The 25,162-nt window shown below is 39.5% G+C and overlaps 1 protein-coding gene across 1 annotated transcript in view; it reads left to right on the top strand.

The window, feature by feature from the left end:
• Nucleotides 1-4,365: 4,365 nt before the first annotated feature.
• The window catches only part of LOC121516926 (inactive dipeptidyl peptidase 10), a 57,145-nt gene continuing 36,348 nt past the window's right edge, over nt 4,366-25,162 (top strand). Inside the window, exons 1-4 of the mRNA XM_041798354.1 lie at nt 4,366-4,478; nt 16,047-16,161; nt 20,209-20,304; nt 20,492-20,586. Of these exons, the coding sequence (XP_041654288.1) occupies nt 4,440-4,478; nt 16,047-16,161; nt 20,209-20,304; nt 20,492-20,586 (345 nt within the window). The 5' untranslated portion in view covers nt 4,366-4,439. The remainder of the gene's footprint in view (nt 4,479-16,046; nt 16,162-20,208; nt 20,305-20,491; nt 20,587-25,162) is intronic.

Raw genomic sequence — 25,162 nt, 5'->3', positions numbered from 1 at the left:
CGAACTTTGTAAATTTAGACCAAACTTGACGAGTTATAATATAACGCAACCCTTGTTTGCCCAACAGAAGAGCAAGAGGAGAAAGTAAAACGAGAAAGTTATAAATTCGTTAAAAATCGGGGAAAAGAACGACTAAAAGAGTGCAATCAAACAAAAAACAGGCACTACTTCCGGTAAGAACTGTCAAAATATACTCCTTGCCAGTGAAGAAATCCTCACGCTGGGAATATGTCAATGAAATGAAAAATGACGACATGGAGCACAATATTTTGGCATCTACATCGAATTTAACTGCCAGTTTCAGTTAACAGTGAATACATGAACGGTTCCCTGCACATCTAGCTTTGAATTATTTATCATGAACATTTTATCCTAAGGGGACGGTATTATGTTTGCAAAAACAGCAAATTTGACTTATTGATGTGCTTGCATTGATTCAACTGAAAAAAAATAGAGGGAAATGAGGAATTATTTTTAATAATGCTTTCAGCAATAAACATTAGGCTATTTGTGATGCAATTAAGGTCCATAATTTGTGCATCAATATTCTTAACTTTATTAATTGCAAACTGTACTGTCCCTTTAAGCATCATTTTTAAGCCACTGCAATGTCTCTCTGTAGCCCCAGTGATATTAAATAGATAGCATACATCAGTTTGCCTCATGTCTCATGTCACTTTAAAAAAACATAAAAAATGCTGTTCACTTATTTCCTTTTGTTCCATGATAGTTTCTTTATCAGTTGCTAAGTTTCTTCGATTTATACAAGTCCCTTAATTTCCTTCAAAAATTAAAACAGGCCTATGTCCAAAAAAAATCAATTTTTTGTTTCAGAGAGAATCCAAAATAAAGCGTAAACTGTTTAAATGCGAAATAGATTAAATCAGAATGTGACAAAAGTAGATCCATTGGGGTTCACCGTAGAAATTCAGAGATTAATTACAATTCAGAATATATAATAAAACACAAAAAATAGACATTTATAAAAGGTGACTGGATAGATGAAATACAGGAATGAAAGAATATCACACTTTGCGTGAACAGTCAAGCTAAACACAACCGTCTAGGATATTATGGACATTTTACGATACTGTGGTGGTGTCAGCCTTCTTCTAGTGGTCTACTAAGGAGGAGGGAGCAGAGATGGCCAGAAAGAGACTTTAAAAAAATAGTCAGGAGAGCGGGTTCTGTCCTGTACTGTCCCCTGGACTATGTGGATAAAGTGGGAGAGGGGCCAAGCTGACATCCATCATGGACAACCCTTCTCACTCCCTGCATGACACTGTGGGGGCCCTGAGCAGCTCCTTCAGAAGCAGACTGCTACACACACCAGCACTGTTGCAGATCTTTCATTCCCACTGCTGTCAGAGTTTTTTACACAACGGGGTGAAATGTTGCTACTCCTCATGTACCTGGGGGTACATAGATATATGAATGCAAGAATGCTTCTATGTGTATGTATGTAAAGATATGTACAACTATGTATATGAAGACATGTAAATACACTCCCAGAGTCCCAAAGATGTTACAGTCAGTCAGTCATTAATACTATACACACTATGCTTTTCTTAGAATCTGGTCTTCATCCTTCCACAAGTGAAGATGCACACATATTAATGTATAAACAATGCTATTATTATTGCTATTTTTGCTGTCTTGTATCTAAGTATTATAGACACACTTTTCCTTTATTTATGTTATATACTGATGATTACTTTGCCTTCTACTGTGAGCAGGTGCAATAACATTTCCTCCAATGAAAGAGTAAAAGGTCTATCTCATCTTACCTTATCTTAAACTGTAAACCCGGATAAAGTAGTAGAATTCAAAATATTGAAGGAAAATGATTACTTTAGAAATAAACAAGTAATAATCACTGAAAAATGCTATTTTTTAGGAAGTGGGTAGTTAGCCATTTTAATTTATATCAACTCAATTTTGCTTGTACATATATGTGAACTAACTAAACTTTAAACTGTTTAAACTTTTATACACTTAAAAATTCAGTTTAAATCCATGTTAGAGTACTTGTAACAGAAGTTATTTTTGAGAGAGAGTATATTTTAAAACGTAATTAAATATTTTCATTCATTTAAAAAATTAAGAATATTTGCAGTAAAATGCCATCATGAATAGCAGTCACTGACATTGCTAAATTTGGCACATCAAGTGAAGCCAAACTGGTACCAGAATAAAGAGCCAAAAGAACCGGCTCTTCTTGCTGAGCTGAACCAAATTACCCGGTTTATTATAAAGAGATGAAATTCCCATTACTACTGCAGATGACAAGCAAAGGCTCATTTATGCTCTACACACACGAAAAAAAGATCTGTGTGTTTTGAACTTTACAACCATCATTGCCCTCATACTGATGTGCTTCTGTTATGTTGGAGTGGACATTGAAAAATGAATCCACTAGAGGTTGTCGTCTCTCATCGAGCTACTTTGATGCTGATCCATCTACCCCACAAAGTGAAGAACGGTCCTCTGCTCAGCTGGGCTCTTGTAGCCGTCTGTCTTACTGATGTTTGTATATTTTAATAACTCACTCATTCTTGGTTTCAATTTCTTCAAAAACTCCCTCAAATTAAGTTCTTACAAATGTTTCTTCTTCATTGTGTTTGCTACTCTGGGTTGAACTGATGGCTGCATTGCTCAACACTGCCATGTGGTTGGGGGTGGTACTGCAATGCAAACTTCAAGAGAATGGATAAGATGAATGCAGAGTAAGGTACTTTTGTAGAACCTTGCAAAGCAGATGGATACGCCCGTTTCCGTGTTTGTCATTGGCGAATCTATTTTGCAAAGCTCCCGTCTGAACCATTTGGGCCCGGTTAGAAAGTGACAGGACCAATCAGCGACGAGGGGCAGTACTTTAGGCAGAGTCGTGACGTAAGCAAGCAGCAACAAGAGGTTGGTGCAGTTATGGCGGAAGAGATCAGCGTGGATGCTGCTAAAGCGCCAGTTTTATCAGAACTTGACGACATTTCTTTGTTAAAAGAAGAACAAAGAACAGCAGTGGGTTGTTTTCTTTTCAAAAACAACAAAAGTTGTGTACTGACATGTCTATAGTCGCCATGGTTCGCGTTATGCAGTTCTGTATGGAGTTTACTCCTTCGTTAGGGGCGCAGCTTGGTAGCGGCTACGTCGTGTTTTTTGATGCTTTGATTGGCCAGTGTTGATGTGACAGACAGAATGTTCATCCAATCATCCTGAGTTTTTTTTTTAAGGCCACAATCGCTGCCTGTGAGCGGTTTTCCAGATGGAAGTGTGAAACAAATCCACCTGGTGTGCCAGGTTACCATTTGTTTCCATGTAATTCAAATGTAGAGCATAAATTGGACTATCCGTGACTGGATGATAGACATTCTTGCTATGTATCATGCTAAGGTTGAGTGGTGCCCCACAGGGGAAACTTGTCGAACTGAGTGAGCAACTTCACTCATGGTGCAAGAGTGTTTGATGTCCAAAAGCATTGTGGGAAAACTGCAGATTAAAGGATGATTATCAAATAATCTCCTGAACAAGTAATTATGTAAATCAAAAGATCATGAAGAATAATTGCAAACAGAGGAACAAAGGAGAAACAGTGGTCTTGAAAGACAGTTTAAATCAAAGTGATACAGTTCTAGTGGTGAATTAAAGAATATAAGCAGTAAAAATTAATGGCTTTATAGAGTTTAGCCATTACAACAACAACACTGAACAATACCAGACTATTGTGTGGAAAAACAGCCTATTATTTGACACCAATGCAAGTAGTGCAATTACATCAGCATTGCCGGATGGTTTATTTGACTCTGACCAAGACATTGACCTCTGTGCTATTTTTGAATAATTGATGTCATAATTAAAACAAGAGTGCATGGTTATTTATGGTTTGTGTACCTCAGTTTGTCTTTAAATTGTTATAGAATATAGCCCAAAGCAACATGTGCTCATTTCTTAACTTAAGAGCTAAAGTAACACAATTGAAGGGGAAATTCACACTAAGTGATTTCTAATGTTGGTGTGCATTTATGGAATTAAAACGTGGCTCAATCAGCTTTTAATTACAGCACCAAAATATTATTCTGGCAGAAATTAAATGTTAATTTGCCACCAGATATTGTGTGTATTAATAATTAATGAACTTTGACAGTCTGTGAATATGTAAAAGGCTGAAGTTGGCTTGTGTAGCTACACACCAAACCCCCTGTCACGATTAATCTCTGAGCCAATCAATAATCCAATAGCAGATTGAAAATAGGCGGTTGTGTGAACGAGAGCGAGAGAGAGAGAAAGAGAGAGAGAGAGAGAGAGAGAGACCACCAGCTCGGTGAGGAGCACAAACTTGCAAGAAGCAGAGCATGCAGAAAAAGCTCCGCAAGAAGCCAACAGTGCAGCTGCTCGGCGAGGTTTGAGGTTACATTGAAGGCAGCACCAACCCGAGGATTACAATGATTGCAACAACTCAACAAAACATGACCACGGAGCTGGTATGTGTGCTTTTTTATTGTTTAATCCCCACTTAGCGCTTTGAGTGTGTGTTAAAGTGTGCGTGTAGTCTGAGAGTAGAGATTCAGTGAGTCCTCTACTGTGCAGTGGGGGGGATTTCCTCCTCTATGCCCACAATGCGATGACTATCGATTTGCGTTTTTTTATTTCGTCCAATCAGACTTTTTTCTTCGGTCAATATCACTCTCGTGCTCAGGCTGGACTCTGTGCACTGCGGTGCGGGGTAGCTGGTCTGCTAAGTCGACGTCCAGTTGATCTCTCAGACTCTGTCCCATGCAGACTTTTATTGCCTTGCATCTGCAGAGAAATATTGAAGACTTGAGGATGTATCTCCATCTCCAGTGTCACCGGGGGCAAAAATCTACCCTGCACTGTTTGATTGATTATCCTTGGGGCTGTTGTGTAGGTGTGCTGTCAATGAACAAAGACTATAAACCCACATCACGTTTTTTTCTTTCTTCTTTTGCTCAAATCATTAACACTGATGACGGGACATGATGCATCCAATGAAGCATCATAAATCCCTTGTGCATCATCCCTTTCAATTTAACATGTGCATTACACTTTCTTGGGTTCATCCATTACATTTAATCTATTTGCTGTGTTAGAAGCAGGTTTAAATCCAATACAAGAAGATTGCATTTATTGTTCTCTGCTTTCACAAATTATATTGTGTTTTTTGCACTGACTGATGATAGGACATGATGCATCCAATGATATCATAAATCCCTTGTAAAGCATGATGAAATGCATCATCCCTTTTGATTTAACGTGTTAAACTGCCCTGGGTTCATTCATTAGAGTTAATTTGTATGTATATGTGTTAGAAGCAACTTTATACAAGCAGATTGCATTTATTTGTCTCTACTTGCACAAATTACATTGTGTTTTCTGCACTGATTGGTGATGTGACATGATGCATCCAGTAAAATATCATAAATCCATTGCAAAGCATGTGCATTAAACTGTTCTTGGTTCATTCCCTCCAATTAACCTGTATGTCAACTTAGCACTAAAAGTAAGGGAATTCGTGTTTGGTAGATTATTTCTTTATTGTAATAATGCTTCGTTGCAATAATTCTTATATACTGTTGTAAAGCCTGTTTGTTTCCCTTTACATGGTGCCTTACTTGTAGGGAACATGCATTTGTGGGATGAGCAGCAGAGCTGAATGACCAACACAACCACATTGGCTGGCTTGCGACAAATGCTGGTTGACAAATGGGATTCTACCCCACAGCAGTGTGTGACCAGGCTGGTGCCCAGCATGAGGAGGAGGTGCCAGGCTGTTGTGGTTGTGTATGGTTCTTCCACATGCTATTGAGACCTTGTCCTCACGGAGATGAAAACAATATATTTGCGTTTCATTTTGAATAAGTTTTCCGTAAACACAGGGTCGTTTCGGGAAATGTCCGCATAAGCGCGGAACCACTGAAAACGCTGTAGTACATATGCCAACCCTGTAAGTGGCACTGTAATGCTGCTCCAGACTTTCTCCTGGTTGCCCTTCTGGTTGTTCTCTGGATTTAAGAACATCTGGTGTGTGCTGTTCTCGGTGGTGGTAAAGGAGCATCAGATTTTGCTGTAAAAGCCATAATAAGCTCAGTAGCTTCTGCAGCACAAACACAACCCTGTCTGCCATTGCTGTTTTGGCTGGACTCGTGCAGCTTAAGTGGGCTATGCTATGTATGACTTAATCATTTCAAGAAAGATGCGGTTGGCTGTCCACATGCAGACGAAACAGTAAGCGTTTACAGATTTGTTCAGTTTGGGACCCGCTTTAAAAAAGTAGCGTTAACAGCCTCCCAAAACGCCTTTTCCGTGTGGATAAAACGCCAATACGACAAAAAGAAAAATGTTTGTGTATACTCCTGAATTTATCTCCATGTGGACGGGGCCTAAGGCTCCTCTTTGTTAAATGAATAAATTGCCAGTATGCCTTGTTTCTTCAGACTTTGACCCACCAAGCAAAACTAAACAAGAGAATAAGCTGTTTGGCATTGGCAGAGAAGATTTAGCAAATTTTTCATGGGTGCAACCCACAGACTCAGTTGTGCTGCTCATCCCACAAATGCATGCTCCTTACAGATGCAGCACAATTTAAAAGGGAAGTAAACAGGCTTTCCAGTGGTATAAGATTTATTGCCAAGAAGCAATACTTCCTTTTGTGCTCGGTTTATATGTGTTGGGCGCAACTTCAAACCTAATACAAGCTTTTGTTGCTTTTATTTATCACTACTTTCACATGATTCTTGATGCTTTTAACTAATTAAAGTGCGCAGAATCCTTATTGGAAGGAAATGTTTAATGCAATGTAAGTGATGGTGATAAATGCAAAAGATCGATCATCATAATGGTCTATAGCTGCGATTTTATGCAGTTTATAGAACTAATTTGCCTCTTCCTGTGGCTCAAACTTTCTCCTGCTGCATCACTAGTCCACCCAGTAATTCTAATCAGCCGCTTCTGTTACTCCACAGTGCAGAGCAACAATTTCATCCCTTGCCAAGTCCAGTAATTAACAGTCTTATCAAGCTGTCGCTGTTCTTGTGAAAGCGCTTCAATCATGAGATCATTAGTACACAGCTGTCCCCTGGTGGAGAAAGTGTTTGAGAGAGCGCAGGAGCACTTCAGTTATTTGTTAGATTGGGTCTAATTTAGTACATTGTGATGTTTAACTCAAAGGGAACACAAACCTTTTTTACATAGGAGTGATTGAACCCTAACTGGAGCGTTTGTGTGATAATCCTGCAGCATTACTGTCTCCTCGCGAGGGCCACACGAGGCTGCAGGGCTTACAGACAATCCATTACCTGCAAATGTCGCAACATTTCATGCCTCAGTCTCTAATCAATATTTTTCACACTGTAATGCTATTAATGAGGCAGAGCTGGGTTATATATTGTCTTATGTCTCTGCTGCCGCAGATGGGTTTTTGGGGATAACTTGCACGTGGGCAATATGTTTAGAATATTAAAAGTGAACATAAACGGCTTGGGATGGTGCTCTTTGTTATAAGAAAGCAATTTCATGGCAGGAAAGCATAATGCTTTGGTTCTGGTTCAGTTAATCCCTTGCATTAGGGAAGAAAATAGCAGTGATTTAATTAGTTTTCTTCAAAGGCATTATTGTTTTAACATGCATTTTTAACACTGATAAAATAACAATATGACAGAGTGGGTTCTTGTACGCCAGGAGCGTATTCTAAGCTGCTGAGAGCCTGTGGAGTCTCAGCCTGGTGAAAAATGGCATGCTGTATCTCATATTGTACTGTATACATATATCATGTCACCTGCAGCTCTCCCACATGTGTTTTACTGATGCAGCTCATCTCCTCAGGCAGGATCTCGGTCACCGTGAGCGCTGGACATGCTGAGAAACAGGACCCTTTATGGTTTTTTTTTACACTTATTTCCTTATTCATGACAGGGTGCATGAAAGGAATAAGACAGTAGGGCAGCCTCACAGCGGTGGTGGCTAAAGCAGCAGGACTTTCATTTCGCAAAGGCTCGTGCTGCTGCATTGTCTGGAAGAAACCTTAAGGGCAGAAAAAAATCTGCCCAGTGAGTCCCACTAGGTGTCTTTATACCACCTACTGCTTTTTTAAGATATGAAACTCAAAGGGAGGAATGGTGGTGCAGAGAGAAGGAGCAGAAGAAATGTGATAAAAGAGAGGCAGATATGAATCAATATGGAGCTGTAGTATCTCATTACTACAGCAAGCGGGTTACCATTTATTCCAACCACACTTATTTTGCCTTAATGACGACCTTCGTTTCAAATGAGGCAGTGAGAGATATCGACAAGGTAATACGTACGTGGGTTACTTGCTAATCTACGGCTTTCCCTTGTGAGCAATTACAGTGAATCATTAAGATCAGGAGCATATAGGCTATATTGAATAAGTGTCTGCCAATAGATTCCCCTTTTTAATGCCTGTGCTTATTTCATTGATGCCTCTGCCAATGTCATCTGCGTAATAAACATCATATTCGATGTTAAAGGAGGGGTTTAAAGGGGGGTATGCAAATGGGTGAATCCCCAAACTGCCTGCACTGGTTCCCTCATCCCCGTGCATGCAATTTATTGTCAGATTCATGCCTCAAAGACACAGAAGAAGGAGTTAAGGAGGTCTCCAGAGTCTAATTTATGAAATCTTAGCACCGCCTGGATTCTGTGCAGCCTGCTTGTGCCGCATGCTGTGCAGATTGAGTAATTGTGTTTGGTGTGGCTGGCTTTTTAGCAGGCAAACTCAATCAATACAATTGGGGCTGGTTGATTTTGTGTTTGCTTTGAGAAAGCAGGAAATCTGTTTCTGTGCAGTTTAATGAAGACAAAAGTCCGATAAGTATGATTTTAAGGAGAAAGGTCAGGATATCGGGGATGGTACTCCACTTGATGTCATACAAAGTACAGATATTAAATAATGGGACTGAGCATAAAACCAGGTGGTTCACAGTCACACCAGTGTTATATATTAAAGCTTGGGTATTCATGCATAACTGCTGTAAGCAGGGGCATTTCTAGACACTCTGGAGGCCCAACACAGAAGGCCCCTTAGAGCCCCCCCAAACACATAGACATTAACCACAAATTAATCAAAAGCCACTGATGGTTCAATAAACAAATCTTTTATTTTTAACAAAGCTGTTTTTTACTGACAGCAGAATTGTTTTTAGTGTAGATGTTAGCATTTGACAACAACTGCATTAATCTGCTAAAGGTAGATGATGTTGGCAGCACTAACTTATTGCATGCTGCCACAGACTGTAAAAAGAACTGGACAAAGCCTGTGTTATGTCAACCGCTTGTTTACAAGAGGCAGATTCAAACAGCTTTTGAAGCAAATCTGTGGTGGCCTCCGTATTGAAATTTCTTTCGCAACTGAACGTTGGATCAACCTAATGGGAGACAAGAGCCCGCCCACTGAGCTCGACTTCCTGTCAGCTAATCTATGACCAAAGCTAGCCTTCTGGTGGGGGCTTCTGCCTATCAAGCTATCTGTCAATCAAATGAGACGTGCCAATCAGTGCGCAGTGAGGTTTTTCCTAAATATAATCCAATGATTGTGGTACAAAATCATTCACCCCCGTATAGTGTGAGGACATGAAGACATTAGCTAATGAGACATCTTTGGTTTTTTGAACCAGGCTGTAAAACAGTTTATTTCTAGTGTTGTGCACGTGACTTCCGGTGTTCCTGCAGCCAGCCTCAAGTGGACACTTGTCATATTGCAATTTTTTGCACTTCAACATTGGCTTCATTTATCAGGACTGGAGGTTGCCACTTGCATGCTGCACCATTTACTTTGTACACACAGTAAACAACAATGACAAAGACTTTTCTGTACAAACTTGATCTCTAATCTCTTGGGAACCAAAGAGTGAAAACCTAATAACTCTATTTAAAAAATCTCTAAAATATTCACATTAAAAAAAATGTCTTTGAGTTTTGTATAGTTGGCTGCTCTTGTGTCATTATTTAAAGCAGTTCCTGCTGCAGAGACACAGAAGGCCACATCACAGACTTTGCCTCTATTATGAGGTCCTCAGGCTGTCTCATCCAGTTAAAGGTGTAGAAGCATGTGCAGATTAGCAAAGCATGATGTGACAAAGAGACAGCCTGCCATTGGTTGTCACAGCCCATCATAATGTTTTGGAAATCAAGTGGCTACTGCTAAAGCTAGTGGCAGGTACGATAATCTTATGACGAAGTCCAGTGTTGTTTAGAGACCCCGGGGAAGTCACCCAAGTTCCAGGCTTGCTAGCCAAGCCACCCTAAGAGTTATGAAAAGAGATTTTTCCTATACATCTATTTCACATTTGGCTAAACTTTCATCTGAATTGCATTTAACTGATTAGTCTAAAGAGGAAAAAATACTTAGAAAACAGGCAAATTCATCACAGGGTCACTGTGTTAGCCACGCCGCACAGAGTATATCAGGCTCACATCACAGTTGCTAACATTAGCAGCTAGCTCCACCAGCCTTTGTTTTTTTTCTTTTTTTTGCAGATTAATATTCTGCTTTGATGTGTGGCCTTTTCAGTAGTTCAACTCTCGACAGCCTACATCCCACTTAATTTCCATTTTCTACTTAAAAAGTGTCATATTGTGCTGTTCCTACTACACACTTACTGCTAAGTTTCTTATATTTACACCAAGTGAAGTGCCAGGGGAGAGCTCAGACAGGAAGATGGATGGATTTGCTTCATCAGTTATTGCTGTCTATCACAAATACAAACATTTGGCAGCTGGATAGTGAGTACTGGCTAGTAGTGGGCCCCATTAGGGGGATTCCTGATGTGTTGCCATTGCAATGCTTCCAGTGATTCCACGTTGTTGACATTGACTAATATCAGCCGTCTCTGGGAGCCCCCTTCCAGCCTGAGGGTCTTGACTGTTGGCTGGGTTGCTAATCCCTTTGCGATGCCGTTAGCTTCCAGTAAGTAATGTCTTCAGTTTGCTGCTAGCTACTGATTGAAGTGCATGTGTTGGAAAAGGCGCCAGCTCACACTGTGCCCTTGGTAAAGCAACTTCTGTCCCCAAAAATAAATCACAGTGCTTTCTATTCACCTGATGTAGCACCGTGTGACTTTTCTCTGAGATCTAATCCATGCTCAAAGGAACACGTTTAAGTTTGTGTTAGAAGTTAAGACAAGAACGACAGAAGAAGACCTACTGCACTGATTTGATCAGTGGAAGACCTGAATGCCAGTGGTGTGATGATGCAGAAGGAGAAAGATGTTGAAAAATGTTTATGATCAATAAAATTGTATCACAGCATTAGTCTCATTTTTTAATGTTTTACCTCCTGCTTTGCATTTAAAAGAGGGAATCTATCCAAATGTCTCCTTTACCGCTGTATCCCCTCTATTAATTGTTTCCCTCTGGACCTTGTACAACTGTACACCTTATTGATTCTTCCATTTGGTTGAGTGAAAATCCCCAAGCTCTGCCTGCAAACTAAAACAGCTCTCTCTTCTCTAATGCAGGCCAAAAAAAAAAAGTCCTCTCATGGGGAGCTTTCCATAAACATAAAGACCTTTTGATTTGCATTCTCGCCCTCTTTTGGTGTTGACTGACACCTCATCTAAAGCTTCCACTCCAACTCCTATGGGATTACGCGGGCTGAATAAAATAGATGGCCCACTTCACGGCTCTATGTGTGATTCATTTTTGATCAAGCTCAGCAGAAAAAAAACACCTCTGAGATATATTTACTTGTCCATCAGCTTGAAATGAGCTCAGTCCGTCATAGAGACTTGTCATGTGTTCACCTGTGCCAGCAGTTTGTGCTGCATTAGATTCCCTCATGCATTGTGTCCAGCAGCCGGTTGGCGCTCTAAGCCTCGCCAATGATCTCTCCAGGGATTCGGCTCAGTGCATCTGTGCCTCATTTGCAAGTATGACAAAACTCCTCATCTGCCGGAATGTGGGATTCTCTCGGTTTGTCTTAACAATGACCTTAATTGGAAATGTGGTCTTATGTCTGGGCTCAGGGGAATCATAGGAGCTGTGCGCCCCATTAGGATGAGGTTTCAGCTCTTACATTGCATGCAGTAATTAGAAGAAAGACTTGGAAATGAATACAGTGAGTGATGGAATCAGTCAAGTGGAAGGATTTAATTTAAATTCTCCCTTTCGAATATAACATCCAGGAATCACACTGTTATTCCTTATGATTTGTTTAAGGGTATGTATTTATTGTAATTCACGGATTGCAATTCTATTCGACATCCATACTGTTTGCTCTTCGAAGGAGATTCACTTCTCAATGTTTTATATTCAGTCAAGGCAAACAAGAAGTGCTGAATATGCAGTATGATTCAGTATCGACTCGCGCCCTCATAGACTGCTGTAGCTTCTTTATCCGACAGAAGGATAATGGTGATTCACTGAGATATTGTGAGCCAAAAGGGCAGCAGAATGAGATAAAACAGAGAGTAAGAAAGGCCAGTAAACCTGAGACATCAATCCCCCTGGCTCCGGCCTGCACCCAGAGTTCAAACATCACTTAAAAGTCATCCCTGCAGGTGCAACTGATAGTGAGTTTAATTTGAACATGTTGTGATACTGCAGCCAAGGAGATCTATTAAAGATGAGACCTTGGCAGGAGTGGTGCACTGGCAACCAGCGGAGGTACAGCAGACTGTGTATTTTTCATTCATCTGGGGTATAAAGGAAACCTAGCAATAAGAGGTGAAAACATCTGAAATGAATTCTCCAAAGTATATAAAAGGCTTTTTTTTATCCATAACAAGAAACCTTGCAGCTCTGGTTCAACTACATTGACCTTTTACTCTTTAGTTCCTGCAGAATTCAATTCACTGAAATAGGTTTTTTAAGACATTTTGACCGGTTATGTAAGTGCATTGTCTGCAATCAGCACTTTTATACACCATGTGTCAGTGAAAGAGAGAACAAAAGTACACAAGTGCAGGGAAGAAATGCTGGGTGAGCATATCAAATGCCTAGTGTGGCCAATCACAGAGTCAGGGGCAGCTGGTGTCACCCAGGGAGCACGGAAGAGCTGCAATCTGTTGACGTCCTCCTTCCAGGCCTGGATCCCAACAGCCTGGATTAATGTGATGAGGGCAGGTGAGGCTGTAAAGGTTTAGGCTGAATGTTTGGGCAGCCATAATGAAAGCTCAGTTTTATAGCTGCTCTGTGATTAAACTCTCACACTCCAGCGGCCGTGTGGCTCCAACAGTGCCAGGTGCTCATTATGAGGGAGTGCAGCGCGGCCTGGGAACAGCATGGGATCGTGTTTATTTGTGACGGATACTGATGCCAGGCTCATTCCATCAGTTCCCCCTGACTGCAAAAGGAGGGAATACAACAACAGGAGGCTGAACTTTTTTATTATGCTCCTTTTTTAACTGAGGTTTTGATAAGTGTATGATGAAAGTAGGGAAAATGTTGATTAAACACAATATGAACAGTGCCAAAAAAAGTATTCAACCCGTTAGAAGTTTTACCTTTTTATTGATATTATAAATCAACCATGGTCAATATAATATGGCTTTTTTGACACAAACCCCTCTTCAATGTCAAAGTTAAAACCTTTTCTGCAAAGTAATCTCAATTAAATAAAAAATATATAAGGTAAAATAGGTAATTGCATAAATATTCACTCCCTTTAATGTGACTCACCAAATCACCTGAGTGCAGTGAATGTGTCTGGAGAGATTGTAGAATAGAGACACCTGTGTCTGGAGGGTAGAGTGATCCGTTAATCAGTATTCATGGCTACCATTACACCATGAAGACAAAAGAACACTCCAAGCGACTCAGAGAAAAGAATATGGAAAAGTATAATTTAGGACATCGATATAATATTTTCACAAGGCTCTAAAATCTCCCATCTAAAATCCATCATCAAGAAATGGAAGGAATATGGCACGTGTAAATCTGCCCAAAGATCATATCTTATAATCTCATATTGACCTTCAGCTTTGCTCCGTGTACACAGAGATTTCTCCATATTCTCTGAATTTTAAATGATGTTATGTATGTTATATATCTCTGTAGTTCTACAATTTATAGATGCAGTTCTTCACAGATTGGTTAACCTCTACCCATCTTTACATCACCTTTTACAACAAGCCAAGTTGTCAATTCATCAAAGTAGTTGCAAAATGTTCCTCCAGCTGTTTTTCATTAGTGCCTCTTACTTTTCCAACCTTTTGGGGCCCTGTCCCTACTTTATTGAGATATGCTGCTGCACAGATTTAAAATGAGCTCATATTTTTCATGAAATAGTAAGATGTCTCAATTTCATCATTTGATTTGTTGTGTTCTAATGAAAATAAATTGTAGGTTTATGAAGTTTGCAACCTCTATCCTATCCTTTTAGTCTTGATGTGTATTGTGTTGTTGTGAAGTGTTGTGTCATTTGAAATCATATCATGTCACGTTGTTTGTCATATCATACCACATCGTAATGTTGAGTATTGTATTGTTAAGTATGATATTGTTGAGAATTGTATTGTGTCATGTTGTGTTATACTGCATCGAGCTGTATGGTACCACACCACACAGTACCGTATTGTGTCTTAACGTATCACATCGTAGCGTATCGTGTCATATCATACCATACCATACTGTATTATATCACATCATACAGTATCGCATATCGCATCGTACCATACTGTGTCATATTGTATTGTACTTTATTATATCATATCAAATCACATTGTATCGTACCTTACCATATTGGATCGTACAGTTTCCTATCATACCATATCATGTCAATCCATACTGTATCGTACCGTACTGAATCCTAGCATACCGTATTGTACCATATCATATCCTACAATATCATATCTTACTGTACCGTACTGTGTCCATCATTCCATATCCTACTGCATCATATCATACCATACTGTATCGTATCGTACCATAACATATCGTACTATCATATTGTATCGTACCATATCATTTTGTATCATATCGCACTGTATTGTACTGTATCGTGTTGTACTGTATCATATCATCTCGTGTCACACTGTATCGTACTGTATCGTATCATATCACAATGTATTATACTGTATCGTATTGTATCATATTGTATGTTACTGTATTTTACTGTATCATATCATATCACACTGTATCACACTGTATTGCACTGTAATATATGGTATTGCATTGTATCGTACTGTATCGTATCGTATCACACTGTATCGTATCGTATTGCACTGTATCACACTTTATCGCACTGTATCGTACTGTATTGTATTGTATCGCACTGTATCACACTTTATCGCACTGTATCGTACTGTATCGTATCGTATTGTACCATGCCGTATTGTACCACATCGTTTCATATCCTGCCACAGCGTATCGTATTGTATCCTATTGTACCGTATTGTACCATATTAGATCACATGACATTGTATTGTATCGTATAATACCGTATTGTATCACATGGTACCATATCATACCATACCGGATTGGATTGGAACAAATCAAACTGTATCATATTCATCTTATTGTGGTGCATGGCATCATTTCGCATTATATTGTGAATAACTCCTTGATTCCAACCCTTATTGTATAGCACTGCAGCTCAGTCTGCTTCCCCTTAGTTTTATTGCTTTCTGCTTAATGCAGAGCTTTTGGATATATCCTCCTCCACCAAAGTAAATACTGAGAGGTAGAAGCTCTTTCTATACACACTTTATACAGGCACCAACAGCTTCCCCTTTCCCCCACCCCTCTCAGGTTTTTTTCAAACAACATGGCCCATCAGACATGTCTCTGGTGAAATGAAGCGGAGGAAAAGAAAATTTATGTTGAGCCCAAAAATTGCTACTTCAATTAAAGTCTCATATGAAACAATTTTATGCAGTTCTCATATGGAAAATTTGTGTAATTCACCGGTGTGTATGATGCTGAAGACTGGTCTCATATCCCCCAGGCTTACTGTACTAATATGCCTGTCGGGGGAGAAAACTCTGGAAATGATGCAGCACTAATGTCCTCCTCTCTCTCTCTGCTGTGCTCGCATTCATCATTGTGTTTTTGTGTGTGTGTTCTTGTCACAACAGGACCTGGGAAGTTCAGATGGTCCCCCGAGGAACTGGAAGGGCATAGGAATCGCCATGGTGGTGATCCTGGCTGTCATGTCACTGGTCATACTCTCTGTCGTCCTCCTCACACCTGGTAAGAAGAGCTGTGACAAAACCTAAGGTTTCTATTCAATTCACCATTTACATGACGGCAGTTTTTCTCTGAAATCATACTTAAATTGAGGCCTTAATACTGTTACAGTGTTACACTGCATTGCAATTTTAAAGTACATTAATAAGTGGAATATGATTATTTCACTTAGATTGTTTTAAGATTGCTGTTGTTTTTAAGATTAATGTTAGTAAGCAAACGTAGCTAAAACTGATGTAGCTATGTCAATTATGTATCTACTTAGCTTGAATCACTACTTTGTGAGCTAAGCTTTGCTATGTTAGCTATGTAGCTCCATTATCTATTGCTAAGTTAGCTTTAGCAATATGAGCTTCAGAAATTGTTGCTAGAACTAACATAGCTACATAGAAAACTGATCTATGTCTCTTACGTAGCTGATTTTGAGCTTAATTTAGATAGTATTGCTACTTAGTTTTAATATCTATTGAACAGTTAACTCTAGTGACATGAGTTTTAGCAAATGGAGCTAAAGCTAACATACTGACCAGTTACATAATCAATCTTACTACATAAGCCAATGTAGCTAAAGCTAAAGTAACAATATAGATTATGTATCTACTTCGCTTACATCGCTACTTTGAGCTAAGCTTTTGCTATGTAGCTCCATTATCTATTGCCAAGTTAGTTTAGCAATGTGAGATTAAGCAATAGTAGCTAAAACTAACATAGCTACATAGAAAACGTATCTGTCGCTTAGATAGCTGATTGTGAGCTTAGCTTTTGCTAAGTTTGCTACTTAGCTTTAGTATCCATTGCACAGTTAACTTTAGCTACGTGAGTTTTAGCAAATGTAGCTAAACATTGATGATGTAGATACATAGCTTACATAGCTGCTTTGTGAGCTAAGCTTTAGCTATTTAGTTATGTTTGCTACCTAGCTACATTAGCTATATCGCTTACTTAGCTTACGGAGCTACGTAAACTACACTTACTGCTTTAGAATGGTTTCATGGAGGACAATTATGTCAGGATAGTAACTTTTGACTTTTATGTATCCTAGCCGTTACCTTAACCCTAAACAGAAGTTTAATCCAAATTTATTTTGAAAGCTTTAGCATGTATTTCTCTTCTGAGATTCATGGCGTTCTGAGATGAACAGTCTGTGAGAGTTGCCATCAGAGATCTGTAGCCACTGTGTTGAATAACCTGGAAATTTCTGAAAAATTGAAGATAGGAGTTACTTTTAACTATAGCTGTGCTAGCATATAGCATATGTATAGCATATTGCTTAATGGTGTAAATTCTGCTGAGCTACGTTGGTTCCTGGTTTCCTTTTCTTCTACATGGCCTAAGTTGTTGTGGCACCAGGGTTTGCACATACTACATACTGCAGTACACTAAAGACTGCTCCCTGTGTAGAAATGGGAATGAGTGTTTAATTTCAGAATCTTTTTTTGCTTGGCTTAGCAAGACTTTTAATGTGTAGAAACATCTAACCTGGCCCTATCATACACAACACCATCCCTCTGAGAGCACCTCTGAAACTCTCTAATTAACACGTTATGTCTTGTTATTTTTTCCCTCTTATAACTGCTGTGTACAAATGACAGCTCAACCTGGGTTATAATCTCTCGGTGTGTTTCAAGGTTTTGAGCTGTTTCCAGGCAACCATGAGGGAGGAACTGCTCCAAGCCATTAAAAATCTCTCTCTAAGAGCTAAACCTTTCATTAAACTGTTAATTTGGTGTTTACACTGGTAAGCTTTTGTATTGATTAAACAAATTAGATGTTCTGTTTTAGAGGTGCTGAGAGTAGGGTCAAACCCATGCTAGTGGTTACCCTCTACTTCTGCCTATTATAATGTAATCAGCATATTATGCTTATCTAAGCTACCTGGCTTCATGGAATGTATAAGAAAGTGGATCTAGCCACTGCCATCCATCAACAACTGGCTTAGAAATTAGCTTTTAAATGCCAAGGTTGGTATTTCTGCCTTCACAATCATGATTTCTTCTCAGGCTGAGGAAACTTGAATTAGAGGTTGGAAGGTGAAGAGGAGGAAGTTGTTGAAGCAAACGCTGAAGTAGTCAGTAAATGCTCAAGGCTAAACCATTAGCAGTTCTCAGGCAGCATGTGGCAAGTCTCACTTGGATAGTTATGGCATTATGGATAATAAACAATGGAAAATATGAATGGGATTTTTACACCCAGAACCAAACTGTTAAGCTCTGCGGGGAAAACAGATGCAAATCAGTGAAAACAGTGCATGTTGAAAGTATTTAACCTCCATGGTGTTTCACCCTTGCAATGATTTTATAAATTAATCATATCGATGTGATTTGGCTTTTTTTGACAAATTGAAAAAAGTTTTCTTCAAAGTTATTTCAATTTTTAAAAATATGTAAGATAAATAGGTGACTGCATAAATATTCATCCTCTTCAAGTCAGTATTTAGTAGATGCAGCTTTGGCTGCAGTCAGAGCATTGAGTCCGTGGTGATAACCTTGCACATCTGGCCTTCTCCTTTGCAAAACTGCTCAAGCTCTGCCAGGTTGCATGGGAATGCAACTCTGGAACATTCACCTTGTTTTCTTTAAACTATTTCTGTATAGCTTTCGTTGTATGCTTTTGGTCATTTTCTTGCTGGAAAACAATCATCTCCCAAGCCGTAGTTCTCTTGCAGACTTAATAAGATTGTCCTCCAGGATCTTCCTACATTTTGCCCTCTACCTTTACAAGTCTTCCAGGGCTGGCTGCTGAGAAGCATCCCCACGCATGATGCTGCTATCACTGTACTTCACAGTGGGGATGGCGTGTTTGTAATGATGTGCAGTAATGACTGCCAAACATAGCATTTTAGCGCCACAATTTTGGTCTCATCAGACCAAAGATCTTTCTTCAACTTGACCATGGAGTCACCAACATGCCTCTTGGTGAACTCTAGCTGAGATTTGATGCTAGTTTTCTTTAACAGTCACTTTCTCTTTGCCACTCTCCCATGACGGTTTGACTAGTGAGGAACCCAGACAACAGTTGTATGCAGAGTCTTGACCATCTCAGCCGCTGAGTCATTGGTGTCTTGGTGGCCTCTCTCTCTAGTCTCCTTCTTGCGCAGTCACTCAATTTTTGAGGGCGGCCTGATTTAGGCAGATTTAAACATATTCCTGTCATTTCTCGATGATGGGTTAGATTGAACCCCAGGGGATGTTCAGTGCCTTGGACAATTTTTGTATCCTTCCCCTGACTTGCAGTTTTCAATAACCTTTTCCCAGAGTTGCTTGTAGTGTTCTTTTGTCTTCATGGCCTAATGGTAGCCAGGAATACTGATTAACCAGGGGCGTGGACCTTCCAGACAGGGGTTTCTTTATTTTTTTAGTGACTTGACACACATTCACTGCACAAAGGTGATCCCCACCTCTCTAGGACCTCTGTTGAATTAGGTTAGGACTGGAAGTCTTAAAATGTTTTACCAAGTTTTTATTTAAAGAGAAATGTTCATCTTTATAGAGTCAGATTTTTAAAAAATTGTTTTAAGTGATGGTTGTTGTTAGTTTGCTACAAATTTTAAGGTTCTATATTGCGGTAAATAAAAAATAGGATTTTTCTTAGCTAAAATTGGACCTTGTAACCTACCTTATACAGGTTATAAACGGGTTCATTTCTGCTGTAAAGTTGGACATTTTAAAGATTTAAATTAAATGATAAGACCAAGTTTTACTACAAGATAGACAAGATGTAATTTTTGATAATGTGGGTATTAGAGTTACCAGCATGAACGCCTTAATCGCACTAAGATTAAGGTAAAAAATTAATACGTTCTTTTTTTATTGCATTAATTGTGTGATATTTTGTGCATGCCACCAGCTGGTTATACTCACCTTAGCATCTTCCTGTTCCTATAGTGACTAAAACTTAAGGCACCACGGCTCCTTAAAGTCTCATTTCACTTTAAAATTTTCATAGACAGCTCAGAGCTTGTCAAAAATAATTGTACCTTGTTATATCAAACATTTAACCTTTTTTTACTATCCTCTTTCACTTTTTACCTTCTTCTCTGTGCCTCCAAAGATGAATCTCACTTATTGCTCCGTTCCCAACTCACCATGGAGGATCTGGAGAGTGAGGAGTTCAAAATTCATGACCCCTCTGTAGCATGGTTGAACGGTAAGGATGCCTGTTTTGACTGCCACATTGCTTCTGACTGTTAAAAATCATTGTAATGATGCTGACAGAAGCTGACAGTACTATCTGTCGGCAACTGCAGCAGCCGTGTCTGCCTCCGTGGCTTTTAAACCATCACTCTCTTCTAACACTGGAAACCCTTCTCTTCTCTCTGTCCTAACTTTTTTAGAAAACGAAGTGGCCCTTCGCACCAGAGAAGGACATGTCCTGTCTTTCAGCCTCAACAACAACCTCACCACGACTCTGCTGGACAACAGCTCCCTGGTGAGTTACAGCTTGTGAGAACGGAGGACAGATTTCAGTATTGATTGGTTTATATCCACAGACAGTTGGATAAATTGACTGGCCTATAGAGAGTGATGCTAGCATATTGAGACAGAGAGAAGCTGTAGAGTCCCACTGTTCCACATCCTACAGCTGAGACAAAAAAAGATCTGGCAGAGTGACAGTATCGGCTCATTTCGCCCCAATCTGGCTGCTCTGTGAGCCCTCGGCATGTGCCTTCAAAGAGAATTTCCCAAGCATGGGTATCATCTCGAACACCGCCTCTGCACGACACTGACAGACTTATGTGGGTCATCACCGAGGAGCTTAGAGTAGGGTTGTGTTGTCAGGTTGAAAACCAGTCTCTCCTTCTTGTTGTGATGTGGTTTGTTGTCTCTGGTGCTTTGCTAATTTTAGAAAAAGATGTTTTCTTGTATAGATACCAACAGGCCCATGGGGATCCCAGAATAAATGCATTGCACAGAAAAGTTCTGCTAAATTTAGTGTCAAAATGAATTTAAAAGGCACAGCAAGGAAAACTTTTTGTGAAGGACGTCTTGAGAACAGAATAATACAGCTCCTCACAGATACGAAACAGCTGTAGAAATATGTAAAAAAAAAGGCAGTAGATTAACTATGGAAACAAATACATCTTATTTGAAATACCTTTGTGAATAAACAGTTTAAAGACAGTGAGTTTAGATTTAAAACACAGCAGGTTATAGCTCTTTTCCCAGAGGGGATATTTACAAGCAACAAACACATGCTATGCTAATGATGCTATAATGGCCTTAATAGGGATTTCTATCTGTTTTAGGCATTGGGACATCAAGTGGTAATCCTTAATGCTTTGTGTAGATGCACATCAATGTGAGTGATACTTGCTTTTGGGACCGCCCCATCAGCTGACATGAGCATGCCTTTATTTATGTCCGTCCAGCCTCACTCAGAGTGATGGGGATGGTGGCTCATTTTAGAGTTGGTTACAAGAGCCAATCTTCCTGCTGCCAAACAGCTCTTCATTTGGTTAATTTTGACCTTTTTCATGTCTTGGGAACAACAAGGATAAGGGAATAAAATGACTGTCTTTCAAACAGGAGCCAGCTCTTGCTGCTCTTAGAATCGGCTCAGAATGCACAAATGAGACATTGCAACGCCCCTGTAAACTTGTTATCTAGAAGAGAGTTAGCATTTTAGTCTGCCAGTAAACCACAGGGGTTTATTGGCTAAATCATAAAACCCAAAGTCCAAAAAAGCTGGGGCGCTGTGTAAAATGTAGAAAAAAACAGAATGAAAATGCAAATCTCATAATCCATATTTGAAACAACATATCAGATGTTGAAACTGAGACATTTTGCCATTGTGTTAAAAACATTGACTCATTTTGAATTTGATGACAGCAGCACATCTCAAAAAAGTAGGGACAGGGCCATATTTACTATTGTGTATGCCCTCGTCTTTTAATAACGGTTTGTAAACACTAGGGATGCATGATATATTTACATCCAACATTTTGCTTGTGAATTTTAGCATATATTTACCGTAAATTTTGTACATATATGCTAATAAATTACTGGAGTTTTAGGCTGGACCAACAGACCTATGGCAGTTGAGGTCTTTTTCTTATTTATCCTCATTCTTAAATATTTAAAGTGTTTTTTAAGGACTAAAGTTTGTTTCCTTGGTCATCCTCAAACCTTAAAGTGTGTCCAAAAGGCCTCAAATTTCTTGTCTGAAAAGCGTATTGAAATATCAGTATCGATATCGGTATCAGCTACAATGAATCTGTATATATTTGCATATCAGATATCTGCAACAATCCAATATCATGCACCCCTAGTAAACAGGAATCAAGGAGATAATTGCTGGAGTTTTGGTAGAATAATGTCGTCCCATCCTTGTCTGATGTAGGATTCTAGCTGCTCAACAGTTCTGGGTCTTTGCCGTTTTTTTTTTTTTGTTTGTTTGTTTGTTTTATGATGTGCCAGATGTTTTCGATTGGTGAAAGGTCTGAACTGCGGGGAGGCCAGCCTAGCACCTGGACTCTTCTACTGCAAAGCCATGCTATTATGATGGATATGGTCTGTGGTTTAGCATCGTCTTGCTGAATTAGGCAAGACCTTCCCTGTCTAGATGGGAGCATAATGTCACTCTAAAACCTCTTCAAACTTCTCAGCATTGATAGTTCCTTTCCAGATGTGTGAGCTGCCCATGCCAAAGGCACTAATACAACCCCATACCATCAGGGATGCAGGCTTTTGAACTGTGTGCTGATTTCAAGATGGATGGTTCCTCTCCTTTTTTAGTCCACAGGACACAACGTCTGTTGTTTCCAAAAGGAATTTTAAATTTTGATTCATGTGACCACAGAACAGTTTTCCATTTTGCCTCTGTCCCTTTTAAATGAGCTTTGGCCCTGAGAAGACAACAGCGTTTCTGCATCATGTTCCTGTATGGCTTCTTTGGGTCATAATACAGCTTTTACTTGTGTTCGTGGTTAGCACAGCCAACTGTGTCGACAGACAGTGATTTCTGGGAGTGTTCCTGAGCCCATGCAGTGATTTCCAGTGCCTGTTTTTAACGCTGTGCCACCTCAGGGCCTGAAGATCATGAGCATCCAATATTGACCTTCAGCTTTGTCCCTTGCACATATAGATTTCTCCAGATTCTCTGAATCTTTTGATGACATTATGAATTAGAAAAGCACTCAGAGAGCACAGACCTCCGCCATTAGCCCTATCTCTCAATAGTAAAGAATCCTTTAAAACATTCCTGGATCCAGACCGTGATCCGGATCACTCCCAAAATCTAATCAGTTCTTCCTTATGACATTTCTGACATTTCCTGAAAATTTCATCAAAATCTGTCCATGACTATTTGAGTTACATTGCTAACATTGCCAATCACATAACCTCCTTGGCGGAGGTAACTATAGATGGTGAGGTATTCAAAGTTTTCACAATTTTATGACAAGTAACATTATTCTAAAATGATTCCTCAATTTTTGGATGCATTTTTTTGCAGATTGGTGAACTTTTTCCCATCTTCCCTTCTGAGAGACTCTGACCCTCTAAAATGCTTATTTTATACTCAGTCATGTCACTGACCTGTTGCCAATTAACCTTATTAGTTGCACAGTGCCCCTCCAGCTGTTTTCATTACTACCACTTACTTTTCCAGCCTTTTGTGCCCTGTCCCTACTTTTTGAGACAGTAAAATGTCTTGGTTCCAACATCTAATGTGTCGTTTATGTTCTGGGTTAATGAAAACTGCAAATTATTGCATTCTGTTTAAATTAACATTCTGCACAGTGCTCCAACTTTTTGGGGGTTTGGAGGGGTATATCTCTCTGTCCCCTAAAAGCATGTTTATAACAGTTTAGGGAGAAAAGCTGTTAAAGAGGTACTGCTAGTCTCTCCCATGTTCCCATTCATTCCCATCACTACTGCATACATCATGCAGGGATACCAAGCAGTACCATGGAAATGATGTATGATGTTGTTTTTATAAAAGGCCAGCGAGTGAGTTCTGATATCAGGTTGTCACAGGGGACATATTGTTGATGCATAGTGCAGACAAACACACTAAAATGCAGTCATTTGGTATCTGAAAGCCCAAAATACATGGTTACTGTAAAATACAAACAGGGCCAGATATCAGACTGTCTACAGCAGCACTGAGGTGCATCCACACAAAGCACTAAGGATTACCTCCTGGTATCGCAATGCTCAAAATGGATATAAATCCGTGTTAATGCATTGTCTAAACAGGGAGGTGTGCAGTCTTACAGAAATTTTATGGAGCAGCCACTCACTCATTTGTGTAACAACTGAAAAAATAAAAAGGGGGATTTTGAATTCAATCCAAAACTGGAGAGGAAGCCAGAGGAAGTGTCCTGAATCCAGCTTTGAGTTAATATAACAACAGCTGTCGGGGTTTATTTTGTGACATTTTCCTTATTTTTTAACCTAATAATCGTGCTAAAGCTTCTCAGTTGAAAAGGGAATAAAATGCTTCAGGATATGATGAAATCAGGCTATGTGGATGGACTATTCAGCCTATTGTTTTATTATCAAACCTGCAATCCTGCAGTGAGGTTTACTCACACTTCTCTCAGAGAGTTGTTTTCAACTGAAGCAAGCATCTGTTTCCTGAGGAAAAGCCCTGAAAAAGAACTTTACAGTCCTTCTTTGGCACCTAACAGCAAATAAAAGAAGTTTGTGATAAGCTGGTGAAAATAGTTGAGCTTTTAACTGCAAAAAAGCCAGATATTTCCCTTAGGAGACGATAGAGAATCAATACAGAGATCAAAGAAAGGGAATATTTGAATTACTCTCCCAAGGTGAGAAAAACAGGACTCCTAGTGAATCATAATGTTACTCACTGTTTAAACTGGAGAGGACATTTCAGAAAGAAGGGCACTGTACCAACCTCCATGTTAATATGTCGGGGATTTTTTGCCTAGCAGCAATGATAATGGTTGCAGGTTTAAAGTAATCATATAGAAGGACAAGCTTTGTAATGCAAGTTTCTCATCTTCAGTGTGACCTACAGATGCAGGGATAAGTACAGCAGC

The sequence above is a fragment of the Cheilinus undulatus genome, linkage group 11 (assembly GCF_018320785.1).
Source record: "Cheilinus undulatus linkage group 11, ASM1832078v1, whole genome shotgun sequence".
Lineage (NCBI taxonomy): Eukaryota > Metazoa > Chordata > Actinopteri > Labriformes > Labridae > Cheilinus > Cheilinus undulatus.
This window is presented reverse-complemented; position numbering and strand designations above follow the sequence as displayed.